Source organism: Bombus fervidus, chromosome 13 (assembly GCF_041682495.2).
Source record: "Bombus fervidus isolate BK054 chromosome 13, iyBomFerv1, whole genome shotgun sequence".
Taxonomy (NCBI): domain Eukaryota; kingdom Metazoa; phylum Arthropoda; class Insecta; order Hymenoptera; family Apidae; genus Bombus; species Bombus fervidus.
This window is the reverse complement of record NC_091529.1, coordinates 4,417,835-4,444,481: the sequence shown is the minus strand read 5'-3', so window position 1 is coordinate 4,444,481 and position 26,647 is coordinate 4,417,835. Positions and strand designations below refer to the sequence as shown.

Here is a 26,647-nt window from a genome sequence, read left to right as displayed (position 1 = left end):
TATTATAGTTACCAGTGCCCCAAAATGAATTATTCAAAAGTACAAACGAACACAATACACTCGAATCGCTAGAGAATCGATATGGAATATATAGAAGAATGTCGAGAACGAGTTCCACTTTTTTTTCCCTCTTCTAAATGAAACTTTCCACCGTGAAGCCGGTTAAATAGTATCTTAATGATGCAATTGTACAGGTAGTAATGCTCCATGGAAATACTCATGCCGCAACGTAACGCATTGCAAATACGAACACGAAACAACAATTACGTTTACCATTGTACGGATATATGACGATAAAATAATTGATAATATTATTCGCAATAACGTTACTGAATTGTAGAAAAATATAACGACTATTGGGAATTTAAATTTAAAATTCATATTTCCCACGTGGAAAATTTAAAATAAGAAACTTTTTCGATTTAAATTTAGATCTTTACAAGTTTTATATGCATCAAATGTTTCTTTGGAATTAGTTAATCCACGTTTGAACCACATCGGGAAAATTGTTTCTGTACCTACGTACATGTAGTTTCGCATAGATAACGCAACGCGAGTTTCTGTTTCTCAATCGCGCGCAATCAGTGGTTTTGCGAAGAGAGTGGGGTGTACAAAGCAACGGCGCATGCGCGCCAATACCGACAAACAGTGTATTCGCGTTTATAGATCCGATATCATATTATTATTAAATCCTGGCGCAAGAAATATATTGCTGAACGGTCGAAAGAATCCAGGTTATTTCGTAACGTATGATTTTAATTTATTCACTTTGCTTATCAGCAATATTTCTCCTTTTTTCCCTTCCTTTTCTAACTTATTATCATTCTTCTAGTTATAATATTTTGCTAAATAACGAAGATAGGAGCTATAAGATTACGCTCTTCCCGTTTAATTACTTTGTTACGCGATACTGAAAATGTTCGTCGATAATTTTCCTCTTTTTTTTTTTATTGATTCATAAACAAAGTTATTTTGTTTATTTACGACAATAAATTAAATTCTCGTCGTAGACTCAAAGCGCGTCTTTCATTCGTTTGATCCTAACAATCGACGATTAACCTTTGAAACAAATGAAATAAAATGATCATATTTTGAAATTCCCTCTTTCGCCCTTTACGATTCTTTTCTTGTTAAACTCGCCGTTATTTTTACTATTGATTTTGCATAAAGAGGCACAAAGTTAGGCTATAAAACGCGAAGTTAATTTAAAGACTACGATCAAGCAAAGAACTCGAGTCATTAAACTCGTTTAATTACAGCTCTGTGTAGACTTAATTATCAGAATTCTTTACTCGCCTACATTCTCGTGTTTCTTTTATGCGCTTCATGTTCGAAAATATCGCGAAAAGAAAATGTAAGCAATAAATAGAAATAGTACGAGGTCGTGAAGCCTGGGAGAAATAAATATGTATAAAGTAACGAGCATTTTGTAATAAAACATTACATTGTATCGCGACATTACACGCGATTCTCGGCTTTTTTTTCTGTCACGTTGCAACATTATACAAATACGTACGTATCCGCTGATTGTAACAATGTTGTCGACTCTCGATAGGCTACATAGGCCAGTTTTCAACGTAAATTGAAATTCTGATCGTCTCTTTCGCTCCCTGTTTCTCTATTTCTATTTGGTTATTATTAAATCACGAACGAAAGAAATATACACACAACCGGTGAACGTACGGAAGAATCTAGGTTATTCCGTGACGCGCAACTTTAATGCATCTACTTCGTTTATTTATAAGTATTTTCGACATTTTTGCCAATTTTTCGACCGCGTATAATCGAGCGCCTGATTACGTTCCCATTTTTCTGCGCTAAAAATAGAAATCATGTCAGCTGAAAAAGAAAAAAAAAAAGAAAAAAGCAAGAAAGAAATGCGTCACAAATTCATTCGTTATACTTATAAACAATCTCCCTCTTTTCTACAATGCTATGAAAAAAAGCTCAGTTAAACTTGCATTATACGAAACATTAGCACGTATAATAAGTCACGAGTCGATACTCACGATTGTAATAATAAAATGTAAAACCAACTTAAAAATATAGTAGAAAAGTTACGAGATGTTTACTGCGATCATATACTCGATAACATGAATAGTTGACTGAAACGTATAATTAGTGTTAAAGGTGGTCTGTTATAAATAACTTATTGATATAACGATAATAACAGTAATTTACATTTTTCTCCGTAGTCAATTTACAATGTAAACAATTTCGTGACCTTTGTGCAGCGCATACTTGCAATAAATATGTTGCAACTTGTATATATATTTTCGTTTCAATTTATTTTTTCTCATTTTTTCGTTTTACCAACGTAATCATGTGCTATATTATACAAAATCAAAATTTTTTGTATAACACACATAATAATTTACTTGATTAGTTATTTATTTCTCTTTTGAATCTTGTGTACAGTTTACAGGAAATTTATCCTGCTTCTAAATGTGTGTGTGTGTAAAGGGGATCCCTCCACGTAATAATATTTCTACATATACGTGTTCAAATATTTTTATGAATCATCCTGTATATAAATACCAATATCAATTCGTGAAACGTGAAAGATCTAAAATGTATATGTTCTAAAATATTACTGCGATATCAAATGATTACGATAATGCGATTCAGCATCAATCGGAGATTGTTCATCAGATGAATTCAATTATTTTATAACAACACAGCTTATTCCTCTGAAATTTACAATAATATCATTCGATAATTAATTCCCGGCAAATTGAATGTTCGCGTTGTAATTTCTGAATACGAAAAGAATCGGCTGTTTAATAGGATTCAGGTTCAGAAACGTATATCATCGAGCATAATATACATATGTATATCTTCTTTTTTTCCTTGAAAGAAGTTTCTTTATGTTCTAACACACTCGTCTTTCGTAGACAGAGCTATTTATTAAATACCTCGAAACGATAGAGTCACGGATTTACCGATTACAGTATGTTATTCATAGCATGGTATTACTTTGTATTCGAATTACACGAGAACTGTCCCGCGAGATTGTTTGAATCGCATGAATTCAGCTTCCTGTAGGCAACGCTCGCCTATTATTTCACAATCGACGATGATTTCATTCGACCATTTCAATCCCTTCATCCGTTGTCGAGCTTAATTTATATAATCATCTGTTATTTTTTATTCCTCTTTCTCTTTTCTTTTTCTCCTTTCTCGACGCACAGATTAATCTCTCTAACCCCTTCTCTCTCACCACCCACGTATCGCATTCAATACGTTTCTCTTTCAGAACTCTGTTCATCATTATTTTCAACGTTCTCTCTAAACAGCGTGTGCTCCAGGTGAGCTCATTTTAAATTGCGCCAGTCGAATACCAATGAATCTTTCATTTAACCTTCTGCACTATTTTTCCTACCTGCATACGACGATACAAATTAATTAAAAAGAAAAAAAAAGTGATTCTTGAAAAAGGAAGATAAATCTGCTACCATCGTAGAGTATTTTTATTATAGTCGTGTACAATTTTTCATCGTGCACCCGTATCTACGCTCTGTTTGGTTACGAGCTTTTGTGTTAAAAATAGGATTCGAACTGTTACGGTGTTGTCTGTAACAACTTCAATCCGAAAATATTCAGAGTAAAAAATATAAAAAAAGCATGCACACATTTTATAAATAACAAATAGTGCCTCTCACGCGCCTCTGTTGAAGGGTTAAAGGGACAACGGCGCTTTATTTAGCGTTCTGCCTCTAGAATCTCTTTCCTGACACTCTGGGGAATGTTTAGGATATCGCGAACCTTAAATGTCCCCTTTCACGTTCCATTCAATTTGAATTTTTCGAATCTCGCGTTTTATACGCTTCAGCGTTATATTTTAATAAGTTGTTAATTAACGGAACTTTATAAAAGCAAGTTAAATCCCGGGCTGTGCAGCCGCGATTGAATAGAATAATAAAAATTAACCGAACGAGATAAATTTATTTTCGGTAAAACTGGTTTTATATTTTAGTTCATCGCGTCGTATCTGCTATTAATACCAAAACTAATGGAAAAGCAATTTTCCTCGCATGCTAAAAAGAAATTCGGTCTTGAAAGAATTAAAACTGAACGAACTGCCGTTTACTTATTATTAAGACAATATCATCCTCGTTATTACCATACCAGATCGTAAGATATTTTTATGGACACCATATCCATTCAATTTTCATTTGAGTTTTATACGAACGTATACAATGTACGCTTTTGCCTTGTTCTTTTTGCTCAGGATGAATCGTCGAACCGTAATAGCAAAGTAATTTTCCCACACACAAGGCTCGCTCAAAATTACATTTATACTTCGTTACTCGGCTGAAATCGTGCTCCAGGCTAACGAAACAATTATATTCACTTCTTTGTACACTTAAATAAACGAGCATCCGATTATTAATCGGTTGTGTTTTATGCCCCTCTTATAACCGCTCGACGAATTAAACTTTCAATCGAATAATTTATCCGATTACTGTTATTGCTCGTTCTAATTTCACGTTTCGAATATACGCGTTCCCCTCTTTCAACTTATTTTTCAAATACATAGAAGCTAATCCACGATCGTGAAACACGTTTGAGAAACTGCTTTATAAGTGAAAGTACATAACTAGACTCCCCTCGGGAGTGTGCACCGGATTGATCGGACCATGGGTTTCAGACTTTTTTCATGTCCGGCTATCTTTAAGGCCGGATATGTGCACGCTCACGCTACTAGTCTCCCTTTGAATAAAAGTTTTTACATCTGCGAACATCATCGATGATTCACATACTATTAAAGTTATATGAAAAATTGTATTTTATCAGAAATAGTTATAATATAACGAAACACAGGGATATGAAATGCATAACATATCGTAGCTATAGCGTAAACAACTAATCATTATTACTGTATCAATAACGCTAACTAGACAAAATTTCTTCCTCCGAGTCATTCTCCTATCGTTAAAAAACTAAAATCCAACACGTTGTTAGAATTACGTAAATGGCTACAGAAAATTATTCGCACGTTACTGTATTTATTACAACATTTACACGTTAAATAATTAAATTCGATCGTATATAATTTTGAGGATGTAACGTTAACTTCTTAAACCCAAATACGGGCAATTTTTTATCATTGTGTAAATAGAAAAATTCTAATATTTATTAATGCCGTACATTTTTTCCAAATGCAGTCGAATTACGAATATTCAGCGCAGTTTATAGTCGGATAGTTCAAATATATGTAGATACGTGTGTATATACGGCAAAGCATCGGGCAAAGATTTTCCAACAGTTCCGAAAACATCAAAAGCAAGCTGCCGCGGGAACAAGAAAACAGTGGATGAAAAAGGGAAAAAATATGGGAGGGTGGGAATGAAGGGAGAGAGTGTGGAGCGACAGTGAAACAGAGACATACAGAGAGACAAAAAGGGGCTGTGTGTGCACGCGTACGTGTGTACACACTTGGGACGGCCTGTTAAATAAGCTGACACTCAAAAAGTGGGCGGCTGACAGTTCGAAGGGAGTCGCGCGAAATCACAAATCCCTTCGAGCGCTTTTGTAATAACTTTAGACCCGCGGTTTCAAGAAATTAATCGCGCCTCTACCATCCACCATCGAAGGATTTCGCGTTTTACCAAATACCAACCAACCGAGATGAAATCAATTTTTCCATCTCTTCCCCTCATCTTTTTTTCATTTTTCATTTTTCATTTTTCATTTTGCATTTTACAGATATTTTCGTGCTTTATTGGCTTTCTTCCTCTTCCCCCTTTCCCCCTTTATTTTGCAGTTTTCAAACAATTTTTATTAACCTTTTGTAAACTAAAAAGTAGCTAAAGTTTTAGATGTTTTTTTCCATGGCATTTCCGGTATCTCTAACGTTAATACTTTATCTACGCTACGTACAATCGTTGCTCGTGTGTAGTCGTCAGAAAGTTATCTGTAATTTGACGTTCCAGAAATTTATGCGGATTAAGTTCTCCAGCAACGGCAAGAAATATTCGAACGAAGGAAAAAACTAAATTATGGCTTGTCGTCGACATCGATTCGGGCTACCCCTCGTTTCTCTTTCAATTCCACGCACGCTACGAGAAGTTCAACGAATTCGTGAAAAAAATTGTTTTCCAATTAACTCAATCGTAAATTATACTCAAAAAAAAAAAAAAGGAAAAGCCAGCTTGCGAATACCTATAAAAATAACTCTCGGTGTTTCTACTGTCATAAAAAGGAAACCAAACTATATATAAATGTATAATGGTAAAAAACAAAGAATATAGTTTCACCAAGTTTCGTATGTAACGTTAACGCGAAGTTAAAGGAAGAGGATAATTTCAGTAAGACGCAAAGTGGAACATAAACGAAAACGAAGCATCGTATAAGTAACACAATCGCGTAGTCGTAGATACTTCTGACAGCAAACTATAAAGCCAAGGAATAGCCGGTATCTTTCATAAAGTATTATTAATTCCTCCGATAACGTGATATTTTATTCATGGAGGCGAAAGTGTCGATAAAGCACAGAGTCGCGGCGCGTTCCACACCTAATTTTCTCCAGAACCGAAGAAACAACTTGATCAATGCGCATTCGCGATCTTCGATCTTTCTCCCCGACGTTATTTTGTCGAAAGAAATTTTTCGATTATCGAGATAAAAAAACAAAATTTACTGTCATCCAAACGAAAAAGAGATAATATTTTCTTCGACTTCGTAAAAAACAGACATAAAGTCAGTGTATCGATACGTCCCTTCCTTCCAGAGTTGCTAAAGATTGACGAAAAAGAATAGAGTTACCTTCATTTTCTCAGAATCCCTTCAGTACTACTCTTCTACCTAGAATCAATTCAACTTATTAATTCAACGTTACGTTTAAAATAGCAGAATTCGTATGAACGACGATTGAAAGTTAATTCAGAGCGATTGAAAATTGAAGCTGTATGCATCTAGTGAATAGCGAACAACGTTCGAAAGTCGAAACGCAATCGACAATAACAAAGCTCGTTCTGATAATTTTATTTATTTTTCGATTTACCAGCGCTCATCGAATAGATGTATCGAGAAAGCAGTAGAGTAACGATTATGTAAGTTCATTTGTGAATGCACTGATCGATGCATTATATGTATTTGTTGCTTGTGGAGCGCGCGCTGCATAATCGATGGAATGCTAGGCAGAGACGAGAGATTGCTGTTTTCCTTTTTCCTCTGGCTTTTCTTCTTTTCCCTTTATTTCAACCAGTCAATATAAATTTCGATATTTCACCGGTTGGAAAAAGGCAATTACTTTTAATACGTGTCAGCATGGACATGCACGATGGTAATCACATCTGTCATAAGCATATGGCGAAGATAAGTTATCGCTGGTAACTCGATTCACTCGTACGTATACAGACAAACGAATTCCATCTTTGACGATGATTACGACTGGAAATTATGATTCTCTCTTACTTATTTGTTTTTGCAGAAACGACGCTATGCTGGCAAAACATTTTCAATCGTTAATGAAGCTCGATTGATATATAATTAGTAATTAGGACTTCAACGAATATAATTGGCAATTTTTTTATTCTCTATTCGCTGGTTCATCGAATACTACGATAGAAAATTGTTTTCCAACCGAGAAGAGAATTTCTAACGTTTCGAGAGGATCCTATAGGCGTATAGTTACGTTTAATTAACGAAACGAGTGCAACTTCTGCGATAAATATCTTGTAATTTCTATATACATCTACAGATTAATTTCAAATCTGATCGATAGAATCGTGACAATCGTGTCTTGGTACATTACCAATAAAATATCAAAATGTTTTATATTTACGAGCCAGCGTATGTACGCGATTAACGTTAGACTCCGAAGAAACGAATTACTTCCATGTGTTCATTCATTCTAAGAAAATTACACGAGTAATAACAAAGTCCAAGGTGAATAAAAAAAAAATAGTATTTGCAACATCGTCGCATTTTTTGCCTTTCTATTTACGGAGTTGATCAATGTAGCTTTCGAACGACTCGTATGTACAATCTTAAAGACTGGAATCCGCATGGTAGGTAGTGAACGTGTTAAACTTGATCTCGCCACGAATGAATAATAATCTTTACAACACGGAGACAATACATGGAACAGAGAGCTAAACTTTCTCCGGCCGACTAGATTCTATCAAAGTATACAATTTATGCTAACTTGGCTAACGTAACGAACAGGATTGTCCCTAATAACTCGTGTCAGCAGTTGATCCGGCGCAAAGCAAATAATGAAAACGCAACGAGGGGGACAAGAGAAACGAACAGCATTTCGTGTGTTGGGACGCGTATTCGAATGACCGTGCGAACTGGAAAGTCGTCGGTGTGCAACATGATATCGTCGGTGTGCATGATTGTTTCAAGCAGGCTCTCGCTGCGATGCGGTAATTAATTCGACGGTCCCGCGGAATGTAAATCATCGTTATCGAAATGAATGCCAATGAAGCGTTTTTGTCCAAGGGAAAACCCTCGTGCGGCGCCGTTACGCTGGCTGGATTGATCGAAGATCATTCCAAAACCTTGCGAGCAACCTCGCAACGTGTTTTGCTTCGCATGCGAGCAACTTATTGCCGCAAACTCGTTCGAAATTGCAGGGATATCGATTTCTGAATGGAACGATAGAATCGTTGGAATGTGTACAAAGGAAAAGGATTTGCCCCCCGTTCGATAGATTTTCAAGAGTCGTGGAGAAGTTTTGTAATACGAAACAAGTTACTACGACACATCGATCCGACGTAATATTATAGTTATAGGTTATTGGATTTTTAGCAAAGTTCCTGTAGCTGGAAGTTTATAACTTAAGATAAATTATCGATGGTCTGTAAAATGTAATTAAAAGTTGAGCGTAAGTAATATTTGGACGTGGCTCGTTTTCATTTTGTTCAAACTTTCAAGAATACACGGCCAGACACGGTTGACCTAAATCTAAAAGTTATAGGTTATTTCGTAGTACGCTAAAAATTTCAGTGAACTAAAGTGAACCTGCCTCGGCTCGTAGAAATAGAATTTACGAGCAAATAAAAATTACGTTCTTAAACAATAGCTCGACTTTTGTTTCGCGCAAGATGTCCAGAAATTAACAAACTTTCGGCCGAATGAATCGAAACACGTACGCCAACGTTCGAGGTGAAAATGATTGCAGCGATACGAAATGAAAATAGTAGCAACAATATTGAAAAACAGATTGTACTTTTAACGAGCTCGAAACTCATATAATATGAAATTAGTTTTTAGTTTTGTTTTACGTTGGATAGCAACTACGCCAACTGCGCCAGAAAAATTAACAATTCGATACCACCGTTCCCAAAGCTGTTTCCTTCTATAATATGGGAAAAGTAATTCCATTGTTTTCCTGTAATTTATAAGTTATATAAATGCTCATATTTATAAATAACTTTCGAATCTTATATCGAAGAACATTTAATTTAAAAGGTCTGGAATTAAAAATTTAATTCTAATTCAACTATTCAAATCTTAAATATTAGATTTTCAAATTTCATAACAACGGATATGTTTAATTGCAATTTGAATACGCTTCATATCGCGCACGATCGCCAATTATTTCACTCAATTACGTTTCCATCTCGGAACATCGACATTTTATCGACGATCCGAGACTTTTGAACGGTACTGTAGCATCATCTTAATAATAAACGTCCACCTGCAAATACATAATCCTGCAGCAGGATTTAACGACGGGGATGGCTACGAGTTTTCTTGGCGTTAGATCACCGATTATTGGGATCGATCGGGAACGATTCACCTGCCTGTGGCTTGGGTTGCGAGCAATCGCGATCGACTATGAGGAGGAGAGTATTATTTAAAGAGCCTGTATCTGGATAGAGCGTGTGTCTCGACCTCTAGCATAATCGCGAGACACCTGGAGATCGTTGGTGTATGTTAGCTGCTGAGAAACCGGTTTCCACTAAGCTACAACCGAAAAGAAAATTTCAATAATGGTTATTACGCATCTATTCAGACGTTTTCTTGGGAAGTCTTGTTTGTTCGATTAATTAGAAATTCCCCAGGCCGTTCAACGATAAACGAACGCTTTAGCGACCAATATAGCAACAAAACAACTACATATTTCTTCATTATTTTCTTCTATATCGAGTTAGATGCTTTTAACAATCCAGCAATATATTTCTTAAATTGTAAACCTTCTTGCAAACTTCTTATTTTCGAATCACTAGCAGGGCATTAAGTACAACAATTAATTACTATTTTTAGAAATGTTGAATTGGTTTAATAGTAGTTGAATAGCAACAGTGAATTTTCCAACACACGTTTACCCAAGTATTATAATGTTACGTGGGTATTGGCTGACAAAATTGAAATAACAATTTAATTAAGTTTCAGTCGTAAATAAGCAGTGAGCTATTTGGTATTCAATTTGACCTAATAAATAGCTGCGCGTAATTAGAAAAGCTCTGAGCATCGATGCGTTGAAGAAAACGACATTGAAATATTAAAGCAAGAAATCACAATTATAGAATGCGAGTTAATTAAAACTTTCTTGTCGCTCAGAAATTCTTGCTCAGTAAGTTTAATAGAAAGTAAGTACGTTACAAACAAACAAGAATAAAAACTAGTCAATAGGCAACAATGATCATTAACAACTCATTAATATTAATTTTACTAGCGAGATTTTCATCGATTTCTACGGACGAGGACGTTCCTTCTCAATTTACTAATGATTCACTTTATGAGTCCCGGAACAAACAAGGAAACAATTAAAATCGCTTTCCAAATGATAAAACAACTTCTCGAATAAATATGGAATTATTATGATAATTAAACTGCACACTTGATGTTTATGTATTTATGGAAAATTTCAAAATGTAAGAATTTAATTTAAATGCGTATATGTATATGAACAAACCTACGATGTACTTCACGCTATTATGTTTTATAATCACATTACTTACTAAAAAAAAAAATACCTATTTAAGTTTCATGTTTTCCAACTAATTAAAAAAAAAAAGGTATGAATTTACATAAACGTTTACGGCCCAACAATAATATGATAAATATAACGTAATTAATAATAATTGATAAATGATACTACAATAATTTTTCTATTACCTAATGCCTCAAAATTTATTTCAATAAATTATGGTACACGTACTAGACGAACAAGAATCTTGAACAGGAATGGTTAATGAAAAACAAGCTGTCCTTCGGTATACACGATCCTATATAATGGAAAATTTATATTCCCTCTATTGAAGTTGGTTGATATTCGAAACGCGACAAAAGCACAAGGTAGTAACATAAAAAAAATATTGCATGCAAGTACATACACGCACACGTACATACAGCAGCTCTACTAGGCAACTGTTCCCCTTTTGCAGGAAGTTGCCACAATAATAGAATGCATTTTCCATTTGTCCAATTCCCAGCAGTAATTACGTCGGACCTCTCTATCGGGTTTGAAACCCCCCCACTAGCTTTCCACTTTCCACCACCCTACACACGGGACTGCAAATCGAACCCCTACACATTTCAACATACGAGCAAAAATTTCCTCTGTACACATTTTTGACAAATTTCCTCCCGTGGCCCGCCACCTATATAGATAAGCTTAAAAATGATCTCACCTGTGCTTGAAATAAAAATATCTGCTTTTTGCTGCTTACTCTTGAACTCTATATACGATCATTGTTAATGGATTATGGATGTTCGTGTAAATTCATGTTGTTGCAGGTGTAACTAAGGAGATACAATTTAAATAAAAATCGATTTCATTCGCTGTGTGTTATAAAGAGGTCGAGTCAGAGTAGCTAGGCAATTTAATTTTTAAGGCGATAAATCAAAAAGAAAAATTGACATTCGAATTAGTAAAATTGTACGTATCTAAATGTATGGAAATTTCGAAAATAGCTAAAAAGAGAAGAACAGGATACAAATAATTTCAATGGCATTGAAAAAGAAAAACGCTGTTAAACTCCGTAAGCAATGATCGCTTATAAACGTATTCAAATTTCGAGGAATAACAGTTGAGCATTAAATTGATTCGTATAGATGAGTACACGTTGAATTTGATCCACAGTGAATAGAGACCCGCGATAAAAAAAGACCCACTACCACTCATAGTTGTAAACCCTTCGTTGAGGGATCGATAATGGGCTCCAGGGGCTGACCGTGATGAAAAAAAAAAAGAGAGAAGAAAAACCGTTCGATTCACTCGACAGGGGCCGTAATCTTTCGTTCTGCACGGCTGCCGATTTGTCGCGTGCTCGATTGACACTTTGCGTTTTGATTTGTTGCGTGTGTATTTAGCCAGTTTTTAGTCTGCGAGATCTGGGAAAGAGGTAATTTTAGGGCAATTTGGAATCGTTTATTAACCAATTCAGATAAAAGATAAAATCTTAGGGGAGAGGAAATTTGAATTTGATAATCATCTATTCTATCGTAACGTAATTTGTTACAATTCACTAACGATTAACAAAGATATAAATATACATATAACGATATACATCGTTCACGCGAGGTTTCTTACAAGATTCAGAACGAAACAGGGTTGCTACTTTAGTAAAAAAAAAAAAAAAAAGAAATGCCGGTATCAATGCGAAGCTAAAACGAGAACACAACGTCGTATATTTTAATTTAAATTTATGATGTTTTACTTCATGCACGGAATTATGATTGTCCGAAACGATTTCCCGTGCAACAGCTGTCGCTGCAACAGAATTACAATACAAATTGGTTTTTCAATTGCGATTTCAGTTATACCTAGAGAGACCGGTGAAATTATTGAACGACCGTAGGTTAAAATTATTTCATATATTGTAAAAATTAAAAAAAAAAAAGAAGAAGAAGGGAAGGGAGAGAGAGAGCGACTGAAAATACGGGGACCTATTAGAAACATTCACGTACTTAAATAAAATACAAAGAAAATGGTTTTATATAAAAGTTCAAGTAGCTGAATTCACAGGCTGCACGAAACGCGATAAAAAACGAGGTCAAACTAACTTTTAGATATCTCAAACATGAGGGAACATTAAATTTAAATTCTAAGGTAAATATTTGATCGTTGATGGCATAATAGGAACGGTGTGCTTAGCTTCCAGTCTTCAAATTAAATTTTCCTAAAACTTACTTGTTCTTAATTCATTTATAATATATCATTTTTTTCATTTTTTATCTAATTTATGATAGATGTGTAACAAACAAGGAAGGAAAACGAAAATACTTTTGACGTCGTTTCGACTCTTTTATCTCTAATATAAACATAATGCACAGAGGCAACTGTTTAAACAGAAAGCAAATTTTCCACTCAAACGTAACATCACATTATAAATAATGTTCGTTCTTTATTTAACGAGAGAGAAAATAGGAAACTAACCGGACAAAAAATGTTCATTCATTTTCCAGCCAGTGCTCCGAAAATTTCGAATGAATTGTACGACAAATACCAATTAAGGGAAACTAAAACATACCACATATTCCGAGCTTTCAATTTGCGAAAACAAATTTCATCGGCTATCTCGTTCTCCATATTGTTTACCTCGCGTTTTCGGAAATTAAGAGTACAGCAACTGAAAGAGCGTGGAATTCACGGAACGTAGGGAAAACTTTTCCACCGAAACTTGTAAGAAAACTTTCGTAAAAACTTTCCACTAAAAACGCAAACGAAATATCGCGGAGTAAAATCCTTCACGCATCTAGCCACTTTTCTCTGTTTCCAATGAATTTACACGCCATAATGGCTACAAAGTTTATTTATCGAGGGAGCCAGTTAAAATATAAACGCAAAGTTCGTTTAATTCCCGTTTTCGAGTTAAAAGTTGGCAAGTAGAAAAAAGAGAACCGGTTAGAAAGTAACGAGCTTTAGCATCAAAGTTGCATCATCGGAGATGTAGCTTCTTTCTAACAAAACATGCGACGAATCTCCACAGAACGGGACTTTAGATATTACTCCTATGGAGAACTATTCAAATTTTATTCAGCCTCAATAAAATCCACAAATTATCCGACAGGAACTTTTGAAAAACTGAATAATTTAATAGTCAAATTAATAATCAGACCGTGAATATTTATGCAAATTTATGTTTTCACAAGCATAATTAAAAAATGAAATCTGATGAGAAATTTACTATTAATAAGTAATGGATATTTCATATAATCATACACTTTGGACATTTCATATATATTTCTCTACTAAAATCTTATTTTCCTAGATTTATTTATCGCAAGCATCGTAAGACATTAATAAAAGCGTAAATAAATCATTTTTACAAATAATGTTTGCATTCATCCTATGCATTCTGATGCATAGAGCCGATCAAAATTCATCGTAAAAACCAATAACTGAGCTGGATACCAAGCTAAAAATACACAATTGCGCATTACGATAAAAAATACAATTAACGACTCTCGATTGCACAAGATTGATGTAAAAGAATTAAACAAGTAAAGAGAAAAGTAAAAGCAGATGACACGAGATAATTTAATCAAGAGAACAATGGGAACCTGGTGGAGCTGAAGCAACACACACAACTGCTATGTATTTTCATTCAGCAAACCTCAGACAAAACAATGTGTCTAAACCCGAGGCTGGTATAATCGAATTTCCGCGGATATATCTCGCTGAACGACAGCAAATCTCAGGGAAGTTAGCAAATTTATCGAGCTAAGAAAGCAGTTAGATGGTGCTCGCGTGACCATATAGAGGCTGCTTGATGATCCAGGAAGTTTTCGAGAGGAGAGACCGGATCTCTGTTGTCCGCTGGTAAACGAAACTTATTGTTAGTCGTAGCATTTTCTGCTTGACCCGGTTAGGAAGCAACTTGGCATCGCTCTTTACGCATTCGTAACGTGCTTCTGCTTCTGGATAAACGCGTGCAACAACTATTTCGAACCCTGACTCTGTCTTTGGAATATTCAACCGTGATTCCTACGCTTACAGAGGATATACCACTTTATATATATATATATATATATACATATATATTTCTCATCATCTCTGAATGCTCTCGTGATTTGTTTTCTTGTTGGTTGGTCAACGGAAACAGGTTAAAACGATCGTAATTAATTAGATATAATTGGATCGATAAGTGTCTTCCTGTAGCTCTGATCTTTTATCTCATAAATACAGTCAGCCATAAAAGTTTATATATACTCGTGTAATTTTATGTATTCAACTTTATTTTTATTAAGATGATTTGAAAAGATTATTTTACGATACACTGTACATTACGCGTAAATAAGTGAATTATAATTACAATTAATGTAACTATGACTTCTCTTCTATAGAAGAGAATTATATAGAATTATATATATTATATATATATAGGATAATTATAATTTACAGGCGTCGACTTATCATTGTACCTAAATATTCATAAACACGTTTATAGAGCAGAATAAAAAGACAAACATTTACTTTTGACAAAGGATACCCTAATGTTTGTATTCCACATTCAAACAGCTGTCTCAGCTATCCTCACTCTTATCCATCCAAATATTCGAACATTCGAGTTCCTATTATAATAGCTCTGTAATAATGCATTCTCATCCAGATTTCCGTTTAATGGAAAAGATAAAAATTCTAATAAGCCGTAATCACCGGAACAGGCCGATGATACAGTGCCAATAAAGCACAATCGACAATGACACACTCTCCCATCGATTGCTTATATAATCGAACCGCGTCCCGTCACAATGAAAAACATTGTATCTCTTTTCGAAGTCCGGTCACATCTATTATGTTTGAATACGTATTCACCCCTTCCTTGCATTTCCACTGGATTTTTTTCATCGATCAACCAATGTTTGCAGACTGATTTAAGAAATGACTTGCGTTTCTTCCTCATCACGTCGAACCTTTCCTTTTCGTTAAATACGATGTTTGCTTGTTCAAGATGTTTCCATTGAATGCAATCGTGCAAAGAATTCTTTTATGTAATGGGCTATAAAAATGAAAAAAAGAAAAAGAGTGAGAAATAAAAAAGAAGAAATAAAAAAACAGCTTATGTCACGTGGAAGATATTTCGCTTCTAATTTGGAAAGTTCCCGACGGAAGATAGTAATAAATCGTGGAAACGAAATTTATCAATTCTCATGGTCCGTCAGCGGTACACAATAGTTGGTTGGAGAGGAATTACGACCGCGAAGGGTTAAGAACTAAGTATTTCCCAGCGTGGATCATGGAAGCGTCAACGAGATACACTGAGTCCAGACCCGAGAAAATTTACTGCCAATTACTTTTTGCCTCTCACATATGCTTGCTATATTCTCCCGCATCTACCTGGTCGACTAAAACCTGCTGACGGGGAAAGGAGAGGGTGGTCGAGGGGTGAGAAACCAGAGGAGGCTAGAGAAAGAAGGCGAGGCAACCGAAAGAACGACAGAAAGGTAAGAGACGCAAACTAACCACGCCAAGAACCCGGCTCGATGACGAAAGTGTTCCAACCGATTACGATGATTAATACATGGAATATGCATGTCAGAGACGAGTTATCAAAGAAATATTATAACTATGGCGGATATCAAGATCGTACAGTCGAGCCTTGAAAAGAATCTGATAAGGTGCGCGATATTTATGACAGTTTTAACATGAATATACGCTTCAAGGAAGATACAAATGCGTTCCGAGTTAATGATGCAAACTATTCTACAGTGTGTTAAATGTAAATAATGTTTGGTTCTTTAATAGAGAAGAAATTATTATATATTATTATAATATAAATGGACTCTGAAAAAATGAAGAAAAAACTAATTTATGTGAAAGGAATTATATGATTAGAAGCAAAGCTGATTGTTGATTAGATTTTTTTATAAATATTTTATCCCTGTTACACGGGATGTTTCGAAACTTCATTAGCACTTTGAGGATACTCGATCGTATGATTAGAAATCAATCTGAAAATGCATAAAGCAGTTACAGAATATGTATTTATTCAGAGATCAAAACATATTCAGCCTCTGAATAGTCAATTACTCATTATTAGACGTTACCTATGTTTAAGCAAATTCATATTTTTATGAACGCAATTAAAGAAATAGAATCTAAGAAGAAGTTTATTCTATTCAATACGTCTTATAACGAGCACTATAACTTGGATATTTTATATATTTTTATACGTTCCATAATTTATTCAGTAGAGGCTGGAATTTATATATTTAGCATTAATTACGCGTTTCATACGGTATGCTAATTTATTACTAGATACATGCCTGCAGAAAATATCTTGTAACTTCTACATACATCATTAAATATTATAATCATAACAGCCATGTCGCAAAATGTTTTATATAACGCGTGCAATACACACGTAAAAGTCTTCTGTGGTTGGTGCTCAAATACTTCCGCGGGTTAACTGTACGTCTTATTTACATTGAGCGAGTTGTAAAGTTTGAGTCAGGTCCAGGTCGTGGCCTTCTTTCGTCCGGATGAATGAAAGAACCCAACGAACGAACGATCGCGGGATCTTAATTGCAAACATTTGAACGCTTTCACAACTCACTCTACATTCGAGCCACTAGAAGAAGGTATTCAGTATCTTGGCACATTACCAATGGGAAACGCGGAATCCTCGTGTATTAACATATCATGTTATATCGATGAATCGTAATCGATGCTGATGGATTTATCGCTGTGTTATACGATTCATGATACGCTCGTATGCGTTAACTCGTTACTCTCTATAGCTCTCTATAGATTATGTAATAGCCGAACGTTATTCGGCCCGTGTTTGAAAATATTAGTAAAATTTGGTTTAATTAGTCGGACGATTCGTTAATCCTATCCTGTTCGATATCAAAGGAACATCGGGTTTCAATTAAAGTAAGAAAATGGATTGAATTTCATGATCGTCTACAAATTGCGTTTGGCTGTTTGTACGCCCGGCTATCCGCGGAAATTTCTATTTATTTATTTAAGCCACGCGTAAATTCCTATCGATCCGAAACTTCGCTGCCATTATTCATCCACGATGGATTCGTTTCGCTATACATTATTTCGCGAGAACAAAACTTGTAATTTAACAAATCTCGCCTGTCGATTATTCATCGACGCAACAAAATGCGCCATTGTTATTAATGGACTGTTCATCCGTATAATTACCATTTGTATCATTTATTAAAACTCAATGCCATTTCTGCTCCATTTCTCTTTCTCTCTTTTTATCTCTCTCGTCCTTTTTCTTTATTATATCCTATCGTTCGCTTTTAACATTTTTTTTATTCTAACAACATAAAAATCGAAGATTTATATAAAATGAAAAAGCAATTATAGCTGTCTGGCCATCGTTTCGTAGCGTACATTTGATTACAGTTCGACAATTTGTGTCAAGGATGGATAAACTTTGGTGCGCTCAACGTTGAGGACGAATTACGCGAAATAATGAAAGATCTGTGAGTGGAATATTTATAAGGGATGGGTGGCTAACTATCATTCTAAACGATGCTGAGGTGCAAGTTTAAATACTTCCTTTCATTATGGATGAACAATTTGTGTCAAGGATGTGCAAAGTTTGTACATTTGATTATTTCAGACTTCAGACCAAACAACAATTAATCTAAAAGTTTATATCGCGGTATGTAACGTTATGAAACTCTGTTATAGTTCTATTGCGTCTTTCTACGAATTATAATGCTGAATATTTTACATGTACGTAATACGTATTATATTTCTAAAATTAAAAAGATAGCGTAAAAATGGAACTCTAGGATTACAAGAGTGGAAGGAATGTTTAATGTAATATACTCGTAGTTTTACGAGTTGAACTTTCATATAATATTAGCATAGAGTAAAAAAGGAGATACTATATTTTTAAAATCATGATTTACAGTTTCGCTTCAAATGGTATGTGTTCGTGTAGTTTGATAACTTGCCAGCAGAGTTATTTAAATTACACAATTATGTACGAAGTAAATTTATCATCGGGAGAACGAGTTCGCGTGTTGTTTTTAGCGCGTGATTAATATAATAGCACTCGCCATTGTTATTATCAATTTATTATCGTGGAAGCGTATTACTATTTCCACGTACAAATATCGTTACATTGTTAATCCATCTAGAGTAAATATATTCCAAATTAGAATTTCCAAATATCGCGAATATTTCAACAAAATCAATTAACGTAGCTTTCGTTCGATAGATAAATTAAAGTAATTTTAATCGTTTTCATTATCGTCAGAAAAATACAGAAATGGATAATCTTTCTCTTCTGTATGTTATTAATTCTTAGCAATATCATTTTCCATAAACATGGAAATGTTTTCGTGGAAATTAGAATCGGAGACACGTAGTCGTGCGAGTTAGATTTTGCAGAGTTATTTGTTGTTCACTCAATAATGTATTTAAGAAGAGTCACAGATAAGCGGTGGCTCGGTTATAACTCACAAAGATAAAGCGGAATCAAGTTAAAAGTTGCTTGCTTTTCTTTTAGACACGTATAAATATCGCGAATATACACGTAGATATATAGATATACATCTGGTTCTCTCCCCACGGCGAGACTTTCGTTTTTCAACTTTTTCGTTTTCAGCAGCAGATGAAAGAAGCAATGTACTTAATCGCGTGAACGCGTCTATGTGCAACCCGTGTGTACAGTCGGCGCGGAAAGTGAACTCGAACCCGCGCCGAATCACATTTAAATTGCGTTGCTGCGTAGGAATTCAATTAAATTACCGTTGATTTAACGAGTATTCGTTACAACAAACCCAAGGCATCACACACCGATGCGTTGACTCTCCGATATATGTTAACACATTGCCACGTTTTAACCTCCAAAGTTTTGAATAAATGGAGCAAGAACGTTCGATGTCTACTTTTAAAGATGAATAGCGTGTATCGATGTTCGAAGACTATGAAAATGTTATACAATTGCATAATATGCATCGTCTTATGTTAGAGCGGATCGTGAAGGTATTTAAAATTAAAATTAAGTTGAAGGTAAATTTAAATTTATGTTAAAATATGAACGCTCATTTTGAAAATTTGTATGAGATATCGAATAAATTGAGCAATTGGCTGTGTAAAATAAATAAAAAATATTCGGTGGAATAACTAATTTCCTTATGTTAGATTGTATTAATCTATTTGATTAAGAAGAGAAGGATTCCCCTACTTTTGCATGATCAATACAGCTTATTAAAATAGATTAATGCTACGAAGGTCAGATTTAGAAAAAATGGAATCATCAAGTGCATACACGTGTTATATAAAACATTTTGAAATTTCATTAGCAGTGTAATAAAACAGAAGTATAGTGATTATTATATCGGTTGAAACAAAATTACAGAAGTGATAGTACAAACATGCCAAGAAATACCTAATTAATCTAATGAATAAATGTATTGAATAATGTAATGAATCTTGTAATCTTTATGTACATTTTCAGATTGGTTTGAAATTTTATTAATACATACAATCGTGATAACTATATCTCGTTACAGCGTTAATGAAATTCTAAAATGTTTTGCATAAATGTTTCTATAAATATTCAAATATTTTCTCAATAAAATTTGAAAATATTTTGTGTAAATGTTCCTTACAATATTCAAATACTTTCGTAAGAAGCTGTATTTACATCGAGTTTCCAGAATTTCGCTGACTCAAACTATGTATCTTTGTAGTTGTGTCACGAGCCACGAGCATGATTGTATTATATGTTACTTCGCTATTTTCTTCATTTTTATTTATGATTCATTTCATATTAATATTTCTCGAATGTGCAAATAAATTATTCATTCGATATATCGAAAGCGGTATTCGCGATGCACCGAAATTAATGGCTGCATAACGTTATCGTAAATATGTGGCAAACGAATCGAAGGAAAAAAAGAGAGCAAAACGTTAAATGGTAAAGAGTAGAACGCAAAGAGATTTAACGAGATGCGTTGCAATGCAAAACAACCAAAGTGCGTTGCAATTATTGTAAATATAGAGTATAAAAATTTCGTACGAAAATAGAGGAAACACTGATTATTTTATGATACTCGTTTCCTCGCGCTAAATAGAAATACATAATAACGATAAACGAGACAACAGAAACAAATATTTATACGTAAATCGATCCCAGGAAAACTTTCTAAAAAGAAAATACAGAAATAAAATAAACAAATTAAAATTAGAACTGATTAAAAATTTTTAACTAATTTTAGAGAGTTAATTTTATCGATAAAATATTCGAAGAGTTCGAAGAAAATTATCTATCGCTTATCGTCGTCCTTCCTTTCATTGTCGTGATACTAGTACAGTGAAATCCGTAATATTATGCTCCTAACCATAGTCGTGATAACTACTGCCGCAAATGTTGGTATTACGCGCTACATCCGCGATGCTAAATGCACGTCGAAAGTCCATTAAAATACATAGGGGAAAATAAAAGATAGACGACATAGAAAAACTAATAAGCGATTCCAAAGTGAAACGAATATTCCCGTTTTAACTTTCGTTAGTAAAAAGCAACGTAGAAAATGGAAGAGTATTTTGAAAGAATGTTATCCCATTTGAATCTTAATTTAATTTATACGCTATATATATAGCGCATTTCGAAAAGAATTATTCAGATAAATATTTTATCACTGTATTTCTATATCGCTCTCCTATTTACTTTTGCGTATCCTTCAAAATCAATATCACGACCCGAATTGAATCAGGCAACTTTATAACGTTTTAAACGAGGTCAAATATTTCAACGACTTTTCTTTATTTGTCTGAATAAAGCAGATCTTTATATAATTGTAAAATATTCGAACGGTAATATTTAAGACAGAAAATTATTGTAAATAAATATTAAAACAGTCGTTAAATATTTCGTACTCTTTCAAGATATTCTTTACGGCAAATACATAGTTCTATTACTTATGCAAGATAACGGATTATTAGTATTATATTGATAACGGTTTATCTTCCACGATTGTTCCAACATTCACAGCCAAGCAAACATACATATACGTTACATTGTTAGCACGTATGTATGTATGTATTCGGTTTTTAACTGAAAGGCTTAATCCATGAGATTTCTTGCCTCTTTAAAACATAGCATACGATTACCATTACTAATGAGGTAAACGTAATTACGCGTTCGTGTTGTGTTGATTAACACCAGAGAACGAGGTCGTTTGATTTGATTCGATTCCCCTTGTTTACGATAGCTTGAAACTTCCACAATATTAATTATCGATCTTTCTCCGTGATGACCTCGGAAATTAATCTAGAGAATTTAATAAGGAAATTGATTAAAGCGTAAAAGGGAAGAGAAAACGAAGATCTTATTAAGACATTTGCTCGTGTGTAACGAGCGTAAACGGCGGATTATGCTTAGGGAAAAAAAAAAGAGAAATAACACAGCCAACAGCACACTATACAGAGAGGAGGCCAATCCTACATTGAATTGATTTCATAACTTTTCTACTTGGAAACGCGGTCAGCCAGACTTTCTGGCGCGACTGTACCCCCTCCCGACTAATTTTGCCGATTAGAATTTTAGCATGATGTACACTCCGTGGTAAAAACCTCGCCGCTTTTCCTTCGCGCGCATTCTTTCACTTGACAATCCCAGTGTACACGCATTATCTTGTAATTATTACCAGTTTAAGCCGCACGCTTAACACATGTAAATCAAGTATCGAAAACAACTTTCTCCTGAAATATGACGTATTCACGACTAACACAAAGCGAAACGAACAAACTTATTTCGACTCCGACAATTTTCCACGATAGATAAAAATATTTTCTTATCGTCGGTAGCATTTTTTTTAAATAAACCACAACGCTTTATCATTGCATTTAACGATTCTTTAAGCGTTATCTCGATCGTACAGGAGTCTCTTATCGAATCTCATTTCGGTGAGCACGCGATCAAACAAACCTAAATGCGACCACCAATTTTATAATTTACCAAAATGGAAAAAAAACCTGCATGATTAGAGATGTTTCGGGAAAATTAGAATTTTCTAGAAAAATTTCATGCGTTTAAAATTTACATAGTCTTTCTGCCGAGATCTAATTGCTAGAAATATATATAAATATTCTTTGAGTCGCTTCTAACGAAATAATGTGACAAAGAGCGTTCCTATTGTTCGTGTCAAATCGAAACACTTGTTTTTCGAGATCCGCCCCCGCGGTGCAATTTACTCTGTAAAATATGGTGAGCTCTGCGAAGCTACAAAAGTAAATTCCATTAAAGCAGCAACGGGGTACTTTCCTTTAATGTTGTTAGGAGGAAAGAGCGTGAACGACTGCTGGTGGGGAAGATTCTGAGGGGCTGTATAAGGGTAGAAGTAAGAACGAATCATACCGAATCAACAAGCAACGCTTAATTCAATATTTTCATACATATGTTTCCTTAAAAAAAAAAAAAAATAAATAAATAAAAGAAAAATACCTCCGACTACTACTAAAAGAACAAGAAAAAATAACAAAAGAAATTATGTTTTGTTAACCTTGGGAAGAACTTCAACCTATCTAAAAAGGATAAGCTCGAATGATTAATGAATTAACTGATTAATAACGCTCTTATTACATCGTATTAAGTGAAAATGGGGTAGGCTAACCTATATTTATTTTTCACGGATTATAAATATTTGGCTCGGCTGAACGGGCAAAGATCGATACACGCACTCGGCACGCGCGTGTGAGCGCGAATAAATATGCCCGGTCGCGTGTACACAAATTTTAATTATGAATCGTCAATTGAATTCTAGGAAACAAGATCGTGCAGTTCTGTGGGCCGCGTGCGCACGCGTCAACGCGAATGAATTATCGGCTAATTTCCTTTGCTGGTGAAAGATCGTAAAATTTATCTGGCGACTAGTTTTTGCGGTACGCGTTGTACGCGGTAGCTTTACGCGATAACTGAAAGTGCGCTTAGCGTCGCGATCATTATTTGAAGTACATTTTCAAAGGCGTGTACCACTATTGTTAGTGAAGCACCTGTCCCGCTCGGTTCGTTGAATTTGGCTCGTGCTGTACGTGTGTAAGTGCGCGCGCATCGTGTCACGCGTACCAACACGAGCTCGTACAAGGATACACGAATCAGAAGAGAAAGAGAACCATGTAAACAATACGAGTATGCGACCACATGTATGCACCGCCGATTACCGAATATATACGTGAAATAATAAGATAAGAAATTAGACGTGCTTGTGATTCGCCAATGATTCTCTAATGTTATCGTATTAGAATTACAAATATAAAACAGGAATTCGCAATTCTCCGTGAGAGGTAAAATTATAGAGTAAACTAGGAAGAACGCAACACGCATGACGAATTCGAATATAATTCTAATATAAAGAAGCAAAAGAGGAATAAATAAGAGAGAGAGAGAGAGAGAAGAATAGAAAGAGATAAAATGGCTTCGTAACAGACTATAAAATTTATTAACGATTTGTAATAAGAAGAAAAATACAACAGTCAGTGGCTGAGTCACGAGATAATTATCTCACAAGCACGGCCAATATTTTTATCGTTGCTATATTTGCGATAGATTCATAACACGTTGGCGAATAGAGAATAAAGAACAACGAGAGAAGCGAATATTATATTACATAAATCCCGAGAGAAAATGATTGCCGTGAGAAATAGTTTTTATTATAAAGGCCTGAACAAAGGCAGCAAAGTTATCGACGACGTGAATTACGGGCGAGCGCACTAAATTTTGAATTTAATCTTTTTAGAGATGTCGTACGTTTGTGTAATATTGAAATCCTTAAACGTAAATAGTGCCATGTCAGGGCATGACGTAATTTTCACGATGCAAAAATAGACCATTCGTTCGAAACAATTTTAATATAACACCGGGCAAGTATACAGTTGTGCTTGCTGTGCGAAAAATTGTAGAAAGATAACGTGTTTATATTTGATGCATGAATTGAAGGACGTTCGATACAAAACGTATCTCGTGGAAATTACAGCCAACGTTAAAATAAATATTTTGTTATTTTTTACGACTCTTGAATCGCGTACAGAAAAACCAGGAATACATACGTATATGTATGTTTGTTTGTTTGCCGCAAGGACGGAGCATTATTTTAATCGCGATTCACGTATTATTTAAACCAACTGCAACGCACGGAATTAATAAATAGAAGCGACAATATATTTGTTTATAAAGTTTGCTTTTACCAGTTATTAAATTCAGTTTGAAATACATGCTTTCTGTTAAATTTAATTGGATTATTAAATTGTTTTCCATCGATTGTTTATTTAAATTGAATTACCAAATTTGAATATTTAATTGTCCGTATATTGTTCAAATATAATTTATACACGGCGAATGCGAGATTAAAATTTTAAATTTTTATTATTAATATTATTATATTAAAATATTCACTGATTTATATAAACTCCGTGAAATATTAACATCTCAAAACATTACTTAGTTTATACGATAAGTATTCAATGTTGCATAATAACATCATTTCACCGTGCCTCACTTATCATACTCCAAATAGCTTCGCGTCGTATAAATATATAATTTTATTACGTCATAGACGCTCGAGTATAGGTCGCAGGGGGATGGGAATTTTCGCTGGCGCACTGATTATTATTGCATCTGCCAGTAGCATTTTTTACAATTTGTATTTCCCATTTCAGCAACAACGGGACAAGAAAAACGAAGAAGAAGAAGAAAGTAACAGACAAAAAGGAACAAAAATTTCTATGGACGCTAAATAGCTCGCCAGGAAAGTATACTTTATTCGAAAGGCCAGAGAGAATATTTTAAGTCGTTATACGGTGAACAAAGGCGACGAAAAACTGTAGAAGTTTGTTGTCTCCTTATTGCGAGAAAAAGACAATAGAGACTGCTTTACGTGTATTAGATACTCAGTTGAGTTACGATAACAAAAATGACGCTCACCGCTTAGGCTCTGATATAATAAGTACAACCGTGACTCGCGACCCCGCATTATCGATTTAATTCTCAAATGTATACTTTCAATTCGTCCACTAATAATAAAGACAGCGAGAGCGAGCGAGCGAACGAGTGAGTGAGTGAGTAAGCGAGCAAGAAGGAGGGAGTACGGGAATAGAAGGGGAGATGACAAAAAAAGAAGAAAACTGAAAAAAAAGATACACGAGTTACGTTAAAAATAACGAAAAAGTATTGCCAACAAATCAATAATTACGGATCAATGGTTGCTATAATTCAAGTGGTAAATAACACCAATTTAATCGCTTTCGTTATCATAAATAAAAGATGGAGCGAGAGAGAGTAGAAACTTGTCGATAATAAAAGTTGTTGTAAAACTTCTCATTCGACTGTACATCCTTTCCACGAAACACTTCTAAATATATTTTTCTCACGGCAGCCAAACATACACTCTTAAAATTTCCTTTAAACAGACGACGCTCTATTTATCTACCCGTTGTACCATAATATTTCGTCCTAATAATAACGGACGTACTTATCGATTCGACTTTTGGACGTGTGCACGAATAATGTTGTTGTGTTTTCTCTTACGACCCTTTTCTTTCACACGATTCCATTTAATCTCGACGATGTTTTTTTTTTGGAAAAAGGAAAGAGAAAGCGCGAAAAAAAAAAATAGCTAAACAATTCGGGGAAAAATGTAATTTCTCATTAAATCGTTGTTAGGACAATGCGAGTCGAGGTGGCTGTGTTAAATCGGGTTAAGGCACATCTATAAATACCTCACTAACTGCGAGTGAGAGAACATGAAAAAGAGAGGGAGAGAG

General features: G+C 34.6%; 1 protein-coding gene across 3 annotated transcripts in view; it reads right to left on the bottom strand.

The window, feature by feature from the left end:
* LOC139993580 (uncharacterized) overlaps positions 1-26,647 on the bottom strand; it is a 173,528-nt gene that overhangs the window by 146,073 nt on the left and 808 nt on the right. The window contains exon 1 of one of the 3 annotated variants that reach the window (XM_072015441.1): positions 6,769-6,789. The exons of the other annotated variants lie outside the window; for them this stretch is intronic. Within the exon in view, the coding sequence (XP_071871542.1) occupies positions 6,769-6,774 (6 nt within the window). The 5' untranslated portion in view covers positions 6,775-6,789. Of the gene's footprint in view, positions 1-6,768; positions 6,790-26,647 lie in introns of those variants that run through there. 3 annotated transcript variants of the gene reach the window in all.